We start from the raw sequence: 17399 nt of genomic DNA, 5'->3' as shown, positions 1-17399 counted from the left end.
CTGAATTTCAGTTCAACACCTGTCAGCAACTGACCCACATTTCACACAGCAGCAGCAGAAATTTTACATGCAGACAGGCCATCGTGCAGTACAACCAAGCTGACATCCAGATCCATGAGACCTTGAAAGGGTAATTTTGTGTTTTATGTCTTTTCATGTTAATATTTGCTTGCTGTTGCTTTAAATTTAATCTGTATAACAAATTTGAATGTAATGTCAGTGTCTTTGTTAAATAGTCTCATGCCATCAAATACTGGTCACAGTACATAAGAATCAAAAATTGTTATAGCCAGTGATGTAAAGCAAAACAGGAAATGTTTGTATTGGCAAGAGATAGTCTAAAATGTAATTAAATAAAATAAGCAAAAATGAAGGTGCGAAGTTGAAAATCAACTTAGATTTACATCAAATATACCTTTTTTAACTTGTGATGGCTGTTGTTGGATGCTGCATTCAAAATGCAGTGAATATTAGTCATAAAAATTGGAAGGACTAAAACATCATCATAGGATGATCCAGGTATTTTGTCAGGAGTCTTTGGATTATCTAGTTTCTCCTCATCCACTGGCTGTTTCTCCAGAGCTGAACTCTTTTGAACCCACATTTATTAGGGAATTTGCAAAGAAGCATGCACCATGAATACTCCCAAGCCATCCTTTGTCCACGTCTATGAATATATGTTTCAAATCACATAGTGTGTCTTTGTTGGTGGATCTCTTCACTCTTGCAGTTGATGCAGTCGAATGACTTTACAGACAGCTGTTTAGTCTCCATGCGTATCCCGCCGATTGCTTGCAGTACTCCATGATTCTGTTTGTGAGTTGGCTCTTTCACCAAAGTCAAAGTCAGCTTGATTGTCAAAAACCATATAGAGGTTGTACATGGGATTTGAAACACTTTCTCTGTCCGTAGTGTGCATAGTGTGAATAGAGAATCTTTGAACGTGAATAAAACAATTAGTGCAATTATAAATACCAGAAAATGAGCAGCAGTGTCCTTATTGTGGCAACAGTGTCCTCAATCTAGCAGAAGTATCCTTGTTTTACAGGGAGGGCAGGGTAGGGAGAGAGTTCAGCATCCTCACAGCTTGATGAATGAAGCTGTCCTTCAGTCAACTGGTCCTGGTCCGGAGGCTTCTCTGTCACTTCCCCGATGCCAGCAGATTGAAATAGAAGTTGGATGAGTGAGTGGGGTCACCTGCAATGCTAACAGCTTTCCGCGTGATACGAGTGTGGCAAATGTCCTGGAGGGAGGGGAGAGAGACACCTGTGATCCTCCCAGCTGCTCTTATTACTCGCTGTAACCCTTTGTGGCAGGACACGGTGCAGGCGCATGCAACGCAGAACGCTGCTCACTTTCTCTACAGTAGCACCATTGATGTTAAGGGGGTCGAGCCGTTGTGCCAGTCAACAATAATCTCCTTTGTACTTCTTGACGTTCAGGGTCGGGTTGTTGTCACTGCACCACTTATCCAGGCTGGTCAATTGACAATTGTTTCTGATGTGACCCAGCACAGTTATATCATCCACAAACTTGATGAAGAGATTGCAGCTGAATGATAGTGTGCAATCATGGGTGAGCAGAGTGAAGAGGAGGGGGCTCAGAACACATCCTTGGGGGTCCCTGGTGTTCAGGGATCCTGGAGGTTCGCCAACCCGTACAGTTGCTAGCTGCCAGTTGCACATAGTGGTGTTGATGGTCTAATTTGAGTTGCTGAGGGTGATTGTACTGCTGAAACCGAACGTGCGATAGTCATGAAGGCAGGAGGGAGACGACTTCCTTTGAACAGGGATGATGGTGGAGGTCTTGAGGCATGTCTTGAAGATGTGAGGACATCTGTGAGTTCTGTAGCACAGTCCCTCAGAACTTGGCAGATCACAATAGCGTCCCAACACCAGATACTGTTGGTGTCAACAAAAGAGACCTTTGTCGCAAGTCATACCTCCTTTGATGAGGGTTCTGTCAGCCTGATAGTGTGTTAGCTGGTCGAGTTTCACAGCACCGTCAGGTATGCTGTTGTTGAGCCATGTTTTCAGAACACTCTCTTGCTGGCTTCAAAGTAGTATGGAGTATATAATAATATGTGGTCCAGCTGGTCGTCCAGCAAGTGTACGTTAGACAGAATGATGGAAGGGATGGCAGGCTTGCGTGGGCGCCAAAGAATGCGTGAGAACAAGGGTGACGAGTCAGTGATGGGAAGGCAAAAGGGACCGGCGCATCTTGTCTGTAAAACTTCCAGGAGAGTTGTGCGACCTTGGGAGGCCAGTCGTATCTGGGAGCCGATGAGGATAACTTGTTATGGGTCAGGCTGATGCTGCAATTTTCCATCTGCCCTTGGAGCAGGTCAACGAGGATTCTGACCACGTGATCCACCAATCTCTACGCTATTTCCAACCAGTCCAAGTCATTTCAACACTCTTATGCTATATTCCCAGTTGCAGTTTTAATTTGCTGCATTCATGATCCGCTGAACAACTCCAGTCTCCCACACACAAAGATTTGCCATCTTTACCTATCAGACTCCACTTGAAGCCCCATTGCAACACAATGAGCACACACTATGTGTTGTCACCCCCGGGATCTACTCACAGAGCATCATAAAAAAATAAAAACATATTGCTTTATATCTCTCTTTTAGTTGCTGACAAGGAATCTTGAACTCATTTATTTTGTCCACTCTATTAACGGAGTACTTGGCATGCACTTTTCGAGAGTCACGTGTGTTACATGTAGGGCCGCCAAGACGATGTCGACAATCAAAATGTTGTCGTCATTTATTTACTGCAATTAAAAAAAAAACATTTCCCAAAACTGCGATCCAAATGCCTTTTCTGCTTCTCAGTCCTTGACACACACTGCTCACACATAACATTGATTAATTACACACTCGTTAATTTTAAGCAGAAGTTAAATGTGTTCTTTATTGGCTGCAGATTACAGTAATGCAGCAATATAATTATGTTTGTGTTTGTGATCCGGCAATGCCTCCGGGTAAACAATCCGTGGACTCGACTTGCACTCATCTCTCTTGTACCACTGAAATCATGAGGACATTTAAACTTGAAGTCCTCAGAAATCTGACTCTAACATGCAGGGGATATTTTGTGTATGCCGTTTGCACATCATACAGGAGAGTATATGCGGCTTGTCTCCCACCCTGTCCGATGAACAGTGCAACCCCAAATGGAAATTGATGCGCTTATAACGTGACCATACACCTTCACCTGCATGGGAGGTTGGAGTGCTTTCTTTATCAATCTTTATTCAAACTCGTAGGCCATCAAGGTTTAGCCAATTTGCAAATAAATGTTGAGTTAAAGTATCTACAAAAGGAGATAATGCCACAAACCTGTGTTCCACGTTCACAATTATCACCCTAAAGATTTTGCGACAGCAGAGCAAGTTAGTTGCATGAGTAGGGGAATAACTGTTGCTGTTGCCGTTAATAGTGTTTCATAGTGTTTTGCCCACAATATTTGTTAAGAGAAAGTTTGATATTGTGACAGCCCTACCAGCATTCAACATTTAAGTTGCACCTACCAAACTGGCGCAGATCCAGACAGATGTTCGCTCCCTCCACCACGCTGGTGTTCTGGCACATGGTCCACACATTGAAGTAGATGAAAACAGGCAGGCTAGTGAAGGCTGTCACTCCAAGCCAGACTAAGAAGAACAGGTAAGCCAGGAACATCAGCTGCAAAAACACACAGCCACGAGGTCAACATCATATATTGCTTTCAATGACACAACACAATTCCCCGCACTTATAATATTTATTGAGGCACTGCAAACTGCACTTCTTTTTCGCAGGAAACATGCGGTTACATGTTAGTAAACATAAATAGCAATTGGTTATGTCCAATACTGTGCGAAACTAACTTTTTCTGGAAATTGAGTTATCATTTTGGGTCAGTCACAACAAAGCCTGCATGCCAGGAGAAAACCTACTCAAAGAGAAAAGGCTTTTTCAATCAGACAAAAGACTCATCTGGACTGTACATAATAGACTCGTATTTCGGACCTCTTAATTGGGACCAGGATAGCAAGACCATCGATCGTCGAGACTAAGACAACGGCCCAATCCCGTTTCTATAGCGAGTGTTTGAGATGTTCCAGCTTCAGCATTTTTGCATCGGTCATAATAATCTTACTTCATTTGGTGAGGCAACGGAGAAGAAATGGGCCCAGCCAAAGCTGGCTTCGATGCTATTTCACAGTGATACATCTGTTAGAGGTATGTTGAAGTTAGCATTTGCCTGAATGCTAGCCGAAGACGGAAGAGTAGTCTTCTTTACTAAAATGTCTCTGTTGTCCTATCCCCTGTTGATTTTAAATAATGTTATTAAATTCACACTGTCCTGTGAATCTGTCAACACTTCATCTTCCCACTTCGTTTCAAGTCAGACTCCCCTCGGTTTGAAACGGTTAGTAAGGCTGAGTGCCATCAATTTTTAGTATTGGGACACACTACACTTACATGTGAGCATGCAAAGTCGAGGGTTAGGATGAGAATTGGGACTGGGCCAAAGACTTAAAAAAAGTAAAATACCAACGTGTGTGAGCACATGGATGTTTGCTCATGCAAACAGTGCTTTTACTGCGCTGTCTGACTCATATTCAAAGTACTGGTTTGACTACTCAGACAGCACCATTTCCAATTAACTAGTTTAAATGCTTTAAAAATGCCTCACAACTTGATGTGTACAACACAATTTCAATCAAATTCCAGTAAACAGTAAACTGAATGGTATTTTTATTAAGTCGTGTGCCTGTGTGTGTGTGCCTGCGTGTAGGAGAGAGAGCATAAGTGGGTTGGCAGTAGGAAGCTGGGTTTGTCTATGCGAGGATGTGAGAGAGAGAGAGAGATGGTATGCACATCTGTGAGTGAGTTTGTAAGCATATAAGCACCTTTCTGTGTATCGTTTTTGCTGTGTTAGCACGGAGAGTGATAGACAGGTTCAAGGTGTCACATTTTTGAAAGTAAATAGTGTTAAGATTAGTGCCATTGGTACAAATGTGTGATCAATGCAGTTGAATTTATCAATAATGTTTCAACACATCAAAAATAGTAATACTTAACAATGGACTTTATGGCTCCTGTGGAATTCCCTCACAGATTGTCAAGACAGTGTAATTTCAACCGCTGGTACCATAAAGAAAGAGACCCCATCTGACAACTATTATATCTGGTTTTGTTTTTCTTTGAAAATGAAGGCAGTGATAAAGGAGCTCGTGGAAATGAACGTTAAGGCATATACACTCTTTCCAGTGAAGCTGTGAGTTCCGTTCCAGGCAGCTCAATAGGCCCACTGGCACGTAACCAATGGATGATGAACAAGAGTGAGGAGGATTGATTGTTTGTCACATGATCTCAAACCGATTGAAGATGACAAATAATGGACAGTGAAGTGTAATGACAGTGAAGTGTTGCATGTCCAGGGCATGTTATCCTGCGAATGGTGGAAGTAATGTTGATGTTGGGTAATCAAATCCAGAGCGCCGTGCACGTCGGCCACTGCCAACTCTGGCTCACATATTCCTCATAAAATGGTCCTGCTATGGGCCCCCCTGACAGACTGCCTCTGCAATCCTTCAGTAGAAGAGTTTGCTGCGTGCCAGCCGACGCGAGCAAAGAGGTCTCAAGCAGCATTGGAGAAACCAATATGGAAGCCGAGGAGCCTGGACAAGTACATGACAAGCCAGAGTGTCATGTGAGAAGGTTGGACAATTGGAGATGTCTAGGACAAGATGACAGAGGAGCAAGAAGGAAAGGAGGGTTTTTTGTGACAAGATTTAAAACAATGCAAAACTTTTTTTAATCCAATTCTGGGTTGGCTGCTGGTTGGATGCAGACAGCAAATAATGCCAATTCACCCATAACACCCACGGAGAAACTAATTAAAGTAATAGGCCAGAAAAAAAGGAGGTTCTTAACAGCTCCATTCAAAGTCAACATTCTGCTTCAAAAGGTTGTATGCGAAGTTGGATTGTGTGATTCTGAGCAGAACCCGCTGACACTCGCTCGAAGGGTCGCTTTGGGAGGTCTTCTGGGCACTCTGATGAGCCAGCATGTGCAAAGTCAGACAATATATAAAATATAATAAGATTCTGACAAGGTTCTCCATAGTGGGGAGGAGGGAGCAACTAGACAACAGAGACGGACAACAATGGCAATTCTGAACTTTAATGTAAATGCTTTTTTAAACTGAAGAAGGGTATAATTTGTTTGTGTGAACAGTGGGATTGACTAAGTCTTTCACTGGCAAGTCAGCACTTCCAGCACATCCATATGCCTCCTCACCACTGATTTGATTGGTTCTTCACACGGATAGTGTTGGTATCATTGCTTAGTGTTTATTTACGCTTGAATCCTGCCAGCAGCGAAACACAAATGGTTGCCACTCGTCCCACATTTTTCGAACTTGCTTCACTTATTTTTGCTGACGCCCTTCATATCATCAGATAGAATCAGCTGTATTGCCAATGCCAGTCAAATAGGAAAGTGCTTTGTTTCATCGAGCAATAATGAACAAAAACAAAATAAACAACAAGGGGCTGAGGGCAAAAAGCCGTTCTTGTGGTTCTGGTCTTGTCTGGGACTGATCTGGATTGACTGTAGCCTCCTGCTTGAGGGAAGAGGGACAAACAGTCCATGACCAGGGTGAGAAGGGTCGGCTCTGATCCCACCTGCACATCTCTGGATCCTGGAGACATACATGAACAGGAACCGATCACCTTCTCAGGAGCATGCACAATGCGCTGTAGTCTGCCCTAGTCCCTGGAGGTGGCACTGCTGTACCACATAGTCATAGTGAGGGTGAGCATCGACTCAATGATGGCTGTGTAGGACTGCACCAGTATCTTAGTTGGAGTTAGCAGTTGGAGTAACCTCAGCTGCCGCAAGAAAATATTTCTCCTGCTGGGCCTTTTTGGTGCGGGAACTGATGGTCGGCTCCGGTTTCAGGTCCTTGTTGATGGTGGCTCCCAGGAAGTGGAAGAAGTCCACATTGGAAACAGGTGACTCAGCCATCACGAGGGAGGATGGAGGATCTCTTCTGAGGTCCCCGATCATCTTCACTGTCTTCTTGGCGTTCAGCTCCAGTTGTATTGGCTGCACCAGGACACCAGCCGATCCATCTCCCTCCTGTAAACAGTCTCATCTCCATCTGAGATGCGCCCAATGATGGTGGTGTCATTCACAAACTTGTGACTGGAGGTGCAGCAGTTGGTGTACCGGGGGAAGAGCCATTGAGAAAGCACACAGCCCTGAGGAAACCCGATGTTGAGGGTCTGTGTGTCCAAGACAGTCGCACGCACTGGCTCCGGCTGGTCAGGAAGTACGTAATCCACCCCCACAGGGAATCAGGCATGTCGAGCTGACGGAGCTTGTCTTGAAGCGGAGGTTGGAGAATCATATTAAAACAGAGCTGATGTCATCCATGAACAGGATCCTGGCATATGTTCTTTGGGAGTGAAGAGCCTGGTTTACTGTAGATGTACAGATCTGCTGGCTCTGTAGGCAAACTGCATTGAGTCCAGGAGGGGAGCAGTGATAGATGTCAGGTGGGATAGAACCTCAAAGGACTTTATGACCTTAGACATCAGTGCCACCGGTCTGTAGTCATTCAGTCCTGCGATACTTGGTTTCTGAGGAACAGCAACAACCGTGGAGGCTTTAGAGAAGGCTGCAAATATGACAGGACACCAAGGATGCATTGAAGATGTCTGTGAACACTGGCGCCAGCTCAGTGGTGTAATGCTTCAGGATGGCAGGGGAAACTCTGTCCGGATCCACCGCTTTTCGAAGATTCAAGCTACCTGAACTGAGGCCTGAACACGGCCTGCGGATGGGGAGGACTGCGGGTGGCTCATCAGTGGCTGTGTTCTTCTTTGTTGCATCACTATAGCCCTTTGCTGTAAAGTGGAAGGTGGTCCTTGAGAGTCCACACAGAGGTGTTGGGGCAAAATGGCACCTCGAAAAGACAGTAATTGTCGTTCAACAATTACAAAATGGCTGCTCGAGAAGAAAGTAATTGTTGTTCAAGTCCTGTGCAAGAAAGAGGTTGTTCAGAGTGGGGGATGCACGTGGCCTGTAGTTTGTGACCACCTTGAGCCCTCTTCAGACTGCAGCCGAGTCACTGGTCAAGAACTGCTGCCTAAGTTGATCTGAATATACGGCCTTAGCTTTCTTCAGCTCCCTCTGAAACCATTGCTTCATCTCTTTGTAGCAGTTGCTATCCCTGCTCTTTCGAGCGGCCTTTTTTTCCCATGAAGTCAATGCATGCTGTACTTGGGCCAATCTGAAGGCCACATTAAGTTTGGAGGTCGACGACCTCTTTGCACTATACGCCTCAGCATACCATCTCCGTCAGTTTACCTGGCCCACCCACTTCATGGCTATGTTGCTGTTGTTCCCAAACTCTTCCTTTTTCTTATAATAAAGCTGAGAGTGTACCGCGGAATATTTAGGAGCAAGGAAATTTCACTACTGGATTTGTTGCACAGGTAGCAGCCTATGACAGTTCGTCATTGGAATTCACTGAGCTCCTGAGAGCGGCCCATTCTTTCACAAATGTTTGTCAAAACAGTCTGCAGGCCTAGGTGCTTGATTTTATACACCTGTGGCCAGGTGTTGATTAGGACACCTGATTCTGAACTTTTGGATGGGTGAGCAAATACATGTATTGTCCCCGAAACAAGTTGGTGACACGTTAAAGGTCTGTGCTAACTTATGGATAATGGTTTGCTCATCATTTAAAGAAAATTGCTGTGTGCTGCATCATTTTTTAAGAACCAAAAAGTAAGCAATCTGTAGTTTTCTTAGTATTCTTAGTTGCATTAGAAATACTAGAAACTCATCCTTTTTAACAGGTCTATAGTTTTTTCTCAGTTTGGGGGTCTGTCTCTCTTTGTCTGTCTCACTGTTTCCCTGTTCTACTCATTGGTTCCAACCATGCAATGCTGTGGAAAAAAATCGAAACACACCCACAAATGTTGCTTAGATTGACGTAGTAGTGGAAAACAGTAACAACATCCAAAATTTTGAAACTTGGGTGACAAAAAGGTAAATATCCATTATCTCACTCCAGAATGAAAATAACTCTAATTGTCAGTGACATTTTTGGAGCGCATTTATTTAGCAGTGGTTCGTTTCAAGCCAACTATTGAACTGTGCTGTGATGCAAAGTTTGCTGAATCACTCTGTTTGTGTGTGAGAGGACAACATGCACCTGATGCATGAACACCAAGTTTTGGCAGATTTGCCAGTGAAAGTTGACTTCTGAGGACTGAAGCACAGAATTAACATTGGAATGTCCGCATGATTTCAATCGAACAAAAGAGAGGAGTGCATGTTGAGTCCGCAGAGTACATGTACATGTTTACACTGAAGAGTCAACTTTACTGACGCCAAACCTCAGATAAACACAAAAGCCAACTATATTAGTACTGTGTCACTGTAATGGGCATATGTGCACATATACAGGTTAAATTAGGTATTGGGACAGTTTTGATTGTGAATGTAATGACAACCATTCCGTGTAGCCCCAATTCCACAGCCTGTGAGAGACTGTTCAATGCTTTTATTGACCGCTTAAATTAATCTCAGGCAGACATTTGGTAGATATTGACACCTCTGTAAATTCAGGCTACCTTTACCATGTTTATTTGCCTAATGCCTACATGCTGTGCCCACTATTATATTTACAGATGTGAATGACCTGTTATGGTTCTTGATGAAATAATGAAGCTGCACTTTGTCTAGTAAAAATATGACAAATTTTGCCTTAACTTGAGTGATATTATAATGAAGTATCAATACTCCACCATATTACAGAGTTGGGCTGCATATTCAAGTGACAGTCTAAATATCGGGAAAAATACTGACGAGCAGTGACTCATTGAGTAAGCAGAAATGACTTCTAACTGAGAAAGATGGCAAGGTGGTGCTTGAAACTGTGTCATCAGGGTGGAGGTCTAATGTGTTGCCACAGTGGGAGCAGGTCAAATTTCCATGAATACAAGTCAGCATAGATGACTGAACACACGGTGGGTGATTGAAATGAAGCAGGTGAAGAATGATGCCTTGAATCCAGTCCAAGGGCAAGGCATGCTAGATTCAAATGGGTGGTCTGTCTGGCAAGATAGTGCTGACATGTAGGTGAGGATAAGGTGACATATCTTAAAGGTGAAGCTTGAGCTCTAGGAAGGACTGACTTTGAATGAGGCTTAAAAAGAGAGTTGATTTCAGTAGAGACAGGTATGTCCAAAACTTTTGAGGGAAGACCATCCTCAATTAATACTATCTAAAGCTGGTATGAGCTTGAAAATTCTCAATGAGAACAGTTGAAAAGCAGTGAAATATGATGTGCTGGTATGAGCTTGAAAATTCTCAATGAGAACAGTTGAAAAGCAGTGAAATATGATGTGCTGCTATGAACTGCAGGCACGTGGTTTGTCTCCAACATTAAAGTCTAAAGACAACAGCAGTCATGGATTGCCAAGAAGTTGACCAGTGTACCACCAAAAAGAAAGAAACAAAACTTACAAAAGCAGTTAGGCAGCGTCCACAAGCAGAGATCTTAAACTCTCCGTATAGGTCTCGGATAGCACCAGTGGTGAAGAATCCCTCCACAAGCAACAGCACTCCAAACACAAAGAATCCAGCAGCCAGACCATAGATGATGTACTTCAGAATGTCAATGCTGTAGAGACAGATTACATTTTCCATTAGTGATAATAAGGGAATGAATGCTGTGTGAAAGGCAGACGGGTCAACCTCATTCTTTGTGATTTTCACATGTTTTAGAAATGGCTTTCTGAAAGTTTAACCAATCAGATATCTGAAGATTGTAATGAGTTGATCGACAGTCTGGTTCTGCGTGGTTAAGCAGACACAAGACTTGTATATCTGTGTGTGCTTGATTGGTTGGTACAAAAGCATGCCATGCGGGTGAACTGAAAATAGTGCCTATTTGATGCATTTGGAGAGAGACATGGACATCCAGCAACTTCTCCCCTCCAGAGTTCATTTGCGTCTTCCCATCCAGACACAGTTTTGGCTACTCTTTCAAGGTGAATTAATTCATCATGAATAATTACTTGTGCTATTGTGGGCTGAAGTATTTACATATACAGAAATCTGTTGCTGAACTACTTGGATTATATTTATTTGTTCAATCGAAATGTATGACTCTTAATGAACTATTAAAACTTAATGAATATCTGTTGTTGTTTTCTTACATTTTACTGATTGCCCACTAACAAGTCAATGTGATGTCCTTTTATCCAGTCCTCACATGTTTGAAGGATGACAAGGATGAAGAATTCATAATAACTAAGTTGCAATTGGGTTTGGTCGAAGTCATCGTTAGGTTTGGTCATTTGTTTTGAATGGTTAGGTTTAGGGCTCAGTGTCCTCACAGAGATTGAGGGACAAACGCGGGTGCGTGGCTGTTTTATTGTTGTTGTTTGTTTTGTTTTTTAATGGTGGTGAATAAACTAATACATCATAACTATAATTATTTCTCATATTGGCATAGTAACTGTGGATTCCATAGAATAAATCAATCTTTGCTCGTCCAGTCCATGGCACTTTTCACACATTTCCCAAATTGTCTTTCCAGTATACTATCTCACTTGAGTGTATATGAGGCAAGACATCTTGTCTTGGTCTTTAAAGTTGTACAATATGGGATGTAATCTCATTTCCAAGCATCAATCATGACTGTAGAGAAGGCAAAAGACAATTTGTGGAAGAGTCCCAGCACTACTCACATGGTGAAAACGTCCAAGGTGTCTCCTGGGGCTTTGATGATCTCAAAGTAGTTCTGCATAATGGTGACGGTTCCACTCAAGGCCTCATGGCCACAGCCACAGAACAGAGCCACACCCATGTACAGAAGGATGGTGGCGATGAGGGAGGCCCAGGGCAGACTGCCCACACATCTATCACAGCACTCCTTGCACCCTGGACAGACATGAAAATACATTTATTTCTGTTTTTTATGAGTAGCATCGCTAGTTATGTCACTTCAAGTTATAAATTGGTTGAAGGCTAAAGGCATCAACTGTTTCTTCCTCCACAGCTTCTCAACCCCCCTACAGTATGTATCTTTTCGTGCAGCAATGTTATCAACAGTTTCTGTGGCAGAACCCTCCATTTTGTTTTTTGTGAAGTCGTATCAGTTGTCATAACATGCTCACTTTCCCTCCATGTTGCTTGAAAAATGGTTTATGAGCTTTTCTCTGTGTGACTCATCGTGCTGCTCAGGTTTAATTGACCAGCCTTGTTGCTACGACAACAGGGGTGTGGCATGGGCCTGCTGACCCACTTTGCCAGTAGCGTCGTCATGGCAACAGTGCAGCTCTGTAAGTGTTACAGGCACAGCAATGCACATTTTCACACACACATGCACATACACACCAACGCACACACACATTTGCTTGTATGCTCTCATTTTGCCTACTCGAGATGACTGAAGTGTTTCACGACACAAAATGAGTCAGCGACGGAAGCAAAAGGAAAAACAAATGGCTGCTTTGCCCTGTAGAAAGGTACTGTTTTCCCTGGTGGACTGTACTTAATATTTTCCGCTCACTGTAGCTGCATACCACTTTGGCTTGTGTGTACTCAACGCTGGCTAAAATTAGTCTATTTTACACATAAAGAATTGAAGCAGCCTCAGCAAGGCAGCCTGCAGGCAGATGGGGCTGCAAGCTTTCAAATGTCTTATGGGCTGTGTGAAGGTGTTTTATAGAGGCCGTCATCCAACTTTGCATTCATACATGAGTATGGACATTTGTGGGGGTGGGCCATGTGTTTGGCATTGCTGTTCTGCATCCCTTGTCATTTATAATCCTCGTCATATTTCTGTATTTGGATGGCATGTGCAGGAAAGCCCCAGTGACCTGGTAAAAAGTAGGACAGAGTCCACATGAGGGTGTTTGCTTTGTTCACAGACCAAATGTTCACTCACGTGATTTGACAATGAATACTCATTTGAATTTATAACTCCATCATTGTCAACAAACAGGATTCTTGTCCTGAGTTGTGCTGCGCTGGATTAATCTAAATGCAGTGTGTATTTTAAAAGTGCCATAACGATCGTTGTAGAAAATGCATGTGTTATTGCACCTCCTTCGACTGACGTTTCATTTGTTCGGGATTTAAGAATTTGGGATGTATATAGAGCAAGCAGACTGACCTACTTTGGTGGGTTCTTCACATTTGACACAAATTTAGTACAAAGCAATTCAGCGTTTTCATATTTGATACTGAGCCTAAACTCATGTGTTCCATTATCTAACGACCAGATCACAGCAATGAGATCACTTAACTGAGGTTCAAGTTCTAAGAGATTGTTCGAGTCGAGTACACCAGATGGCGCTGCTAAGCAGCTATGGCGTGACTTAACTGTCCTACTGGCAGTTACGGTGCATTCTAATCTCAAAATACCAGGCACTGCAAAACCACATATTCTAAAATTCACATGTATATAATGATCAACATGTTGCTAAATGCTGAAGCGGTGATGAACACACACACACAGGCACCAAGACTCAGAGGTCTGTTTTAGAATAGAAAATGACAAGTGGAACCCACTGCAGCATTTAGAGTTGCAGTTGAGAATAACCTAGATTAATGCCTGCAGAACACATCATTGAACCAATGTAGGGGGATGGGAGGAACTCTCTCATCTGTTTCTTTTTTTCAAACATGGTGATGCTGATGGCAGTGACGCTGCGATCAAATAAAGAATACAAAAGAGGGAGAGACAGAGAGAGCACGGGCTGATGTTTTCAACAATTTCTAAAATGAGACAGTCTATCATGCTTCTATCAAGTTAAATGTACCTTTCCATATGAGAGCGAATGTGGCAAAATGAAATCATACACTGCCTTTCATCCAATCTACACTCACACATTGCCTCAAATAAACAGCATGCATATCCTCAATCACATTTGAGTAGTATACAGGAGTGACATTATGAAAATATATACTTTACATACATCCAAAAGCCTGAATTGATTAGCCAGTTTTTAAAGTGATTTCATTTTTTGGAAATAACAACGAACATCTATACAGGGCTGAGTGAGAGTGGAAAAGACCAGAAGAGTCAGTTTAAATTCCATTTGTTGGTAAAGTGACATGAAATTATTGAAACAGAATAAAGAGATATCCCATAAGTGCCCATTCTCTGATATCGGTTTCATGTCCCACACCTCTCCATCCTCTGCTGTGGACTTGCTAAGTCAACTTGTATTGATCTCCACTTCTCTCCTATAAGTTGCTATCTATTAGTGGTCAAAATAAGGAATTCTATCTGCCGTGACTCCATACAGTGCACTTGCAATAATTTTGGTGTGGGTTCTCATGGCTACCATTTGAGACTCTCGCAAATATATATACAGCTAGGACTTCTTTTCCTTTGTGTGCTAATGATGGCCATGTCCAAGTTTCACTTCAGGTCTCTTTTGTTTTGTGGGATCTGCTGGCATCTATCCCAGCGGTCATTGAGCAAGAGGCAGGAATACACCCTGGACAGGTCGCCAGTCCATCACAGGGCACACACACCATTCACATACATGCACAATTTTAAGGTCTCCAATTAACCGGGCGAGCCTAGCGTCTTTGGGTTGTGGAAGGAAACCAGAGTACAGTAAAACAGTAGTTTTTATAGACTGCCAAAATAGTCTCAAGATACTGCTTCACATGTAAATGACGGAATTTGTTAAATTCGTGCTTGGATAAATGAATAACAGATTAGGATAGCTTTTCTGACAGTCATACTCAAAAGTTTCAAATTATGTTGACGTCTGCCGACAGTTATACCTCAGTGAATCTTTAATATAATCCTCCGTAATCAATCTTACTAATACCTTTAATGTAACATCTTTCTCATTTTCATGACATAGTTCCAATAATTCCCAGGAGGAACTTCCCTGGCAGAGAAGTTTGCCATAGCCTTTAAATCAACACCAGTGAACAAAAACACACTAACATACACTGAAATCAATCAATTCGTGAACTATAAGTATTTATTTTTTAATAAATCCAGATGATTAAACAGATTCAATGACAGAAGTTAAGAAAGGACTCGGCAGGTTTATAACATACAATTTTTTTTAATGAAATGTGTCACTTTTTAGGTGTTTTGTGCTGATGTGTTTCTCTTGATGATTTGTGCTACAAGTAAAAACAATCAATATTTCATTCTCTGTAACTTCTCATGCCCTTGTAAATGTTTTACGTTATGAACATTATTAGTATTCATGTAGTATATATGTACATATTATTATTATTATTATTTAGAAATAATAATAATAATGGAGTGATCTGTAGGCAAAGGATAATGAATGGGAGTGCCGTATAAAGGGAGGCTTAAAAACAAAAGAACCTTGAGATATAAAAGAAGGGTCTCCATTTAAATCAGTGGATTCTCACTCAATATAATGATGAAAATACAAGATGTGGCGGCAGTGTGATGTCGAGAAAATGGAGGGAAAAGCAGGCAAGAGTGACACAGATAGCTGAAGAAAGGGGGAGAAGCTTGTCCGAATACCTCATTCAGACAAGCGTAAAGCACCAACAATGGAAGCTAACAAAGAAAATCCCAATGGAGCCATCGATCCTTGCTTCATTATTCTCCTCTCTTTTGATTTTTTGGACTCTTTTAAATGTTTCTCCTAGCTCTGACTCAGTGTAATAACCCTTCGCCTTCCCTCTGCCACTCCCACCTTCTCCCTCCATCTATCTTTTTTCACTTGCATCTGTCCTTCCATCTGTCCATCTAACCTCCAAAACAACATCCTTCCCTCCCTCCTCAGTGCAAACATATAATTCTCGACCATCCATCAAGATTAGCTGAATAATCTGCAAAAAAGGCGATGCATATTCTAAATCACGGCCTTGTTTTTTTTGTTCATCTAGACCCATTGCTACATAATAAAAAAACAATTTCCTGCAGAAATCATGTTTTGAATAGCTACAGCTCATGGATGATGTGTTTTCTGTCCCCGCCAGAGGACACAAAGAACAGTCTAAATACTCAGAGATAGGCATGCACAGACGGACAGCACCACGACAGAATGGCATAGAGACTGAAGGGAGTGAATTTACCTTTCTGGCTTTGCGATTCATCCATGTTTTCCTCCATTGTGGCAGGTTACAGTCCCTTTGTCTTGAAGCCGTTTAAAGCCCCTCACCCGCTTTCCGCACAGCAAGTGAGTGTGTATGTGGGAGGCAGTGTGTGTGTGTGTGTGTGTGTGTGTGAGTGTGTTTTCTTCCCTCCCTGCAGATGATGGAGGCTTAGGGAAGTCCCTGTTTCAATGCTCTCTCTCCTTACACATAGCTTCTATGGCACCCCGATCCTCTTAAATTTGATCCATCTGAGTGAAATGATAGATAGATAGCTAGATAGCTAGATAGCTAGCTAGATAGCTAGATAGATAGACAGATAGATGGATAGACGGATAGATAGATAGATCATCTCATCTCTCCCAAGCCATTGGCTGAATTTGATAACATCTGTTGCTGTGATAAATGCTGTTTAAAGATTAATGAACCAGTCAATACCACTGTAATGTTCCTTTGTCAAACAGACACTGCAATTCATTACTGTTGTTAATTTCATTCTCAGAAGAAAAAGGCAACATACTGACCATATACATCATAATACATTTACTTTAATCTTTGATTTGCGATAATTCAAATCATATTACCTCATAAATTATTTCTGCAATCAACGAGCCATTTGCTAGCATTGCCACAACCTCAACAAATAAGGATAGAAGTATTCACTTCCAAAGGTTGCTAGTTAAAAATACGTGCCATACACACATTAATGGACTTGTTAAGGAGCATGTAATGTAGCAGTGTCTTGTCACATTACATAGTGCCCTACTGAACACATCAGTGTATGTCTATATAATAGACATAACTCTATGATCTGAAATATTTATATAGGAAATTGTGCAGAAGCCCTGCTTACACGGGAGTTGATTTCTTTTTCTACCTAACCACGCCCATACTGTTGTGATTGGTCAGGGGGATGCCTTCTGCCTGTGTCTGATGACAGCTGCCGTCAGGAACGCCTCCATTAAACTCCATCGAACAGCACTTTTCTAAGTTAATATCTTGAACAGCCAGAGCACAAGTTCGTCATCAGTCCAAACGACCAGGGGCGCACAGTCCTGTCCATGTGTTTGGTGGTCTGGAGATGAACATACAGCTCTCTCTCTCTCTCCGTTTCTGTCTCTCACATACGTCTGCCTGTGATGACAGACACATCACTCAGGGGTTAATAAGACAGTGTGTTGTTCATACAGACAAGAAAACAAATTTCAATTAAATCATCATGTGAAAAAACTCACAATCATAGCCAATCACACTGGGTTTC

General features: G+C 42.3%; 1 protein-coding gene across 1 annotated transcript in view; it reads right to left on the bottom strand.

Moving 5' to 3' along the window:
* The window catches only part of LOC128754265 (neuronal membrane glycoprotein M6-a-like), a 30845-nt gene extending 14473 nt beyond the window's left edge, over window positions 1–16372 (bottom strand). Inside the window, exons 1-4 of the mRNA XM_053856762.1 lie at window positions 16121–16372; window positions 11776–11968; window positions 10547–10703; window positions 3541–3694 (exon numbers count right to left, since the gene is read on the bottom strand). Coding sequence (XP_053712737.1) covers window positions 3541–3694; window positions 10547–10703; window positions 11776–11968; window positions 16121–16157 — 541 coding nt within the window. The 5' untranslated portion in view covers window positions 16158–16372. The remainder of the gene's footprint in view (window positions 1–3540; window positions 3695–10546; window positions 10704–11775; window positions 11969–16120) is intronic.
* Window positions 16373–17399: the final 1027 nt, after the last annotated feature.

The sequence above is a fragment of the Synchiropus splendidus genome, chromosome 2 (genome assembly GCF_027744825.2).
Source record: "Synchiropus splendidus isolate RoL2022-P1 chromosome 2, RoL_Sspl_1.0, whole genome shotgun sequence".
Taxonomy (NCBI): domain Eukaryota; kingdom Metazoa; phylum Chordata; class Actinopteri; order Syngnathiformes; family Callionymidae; genus Synchiropus; species Synchiropus splendidus.
This window is presented reverse-complemented; position numbering and strand designations above follow the sequence as displayed.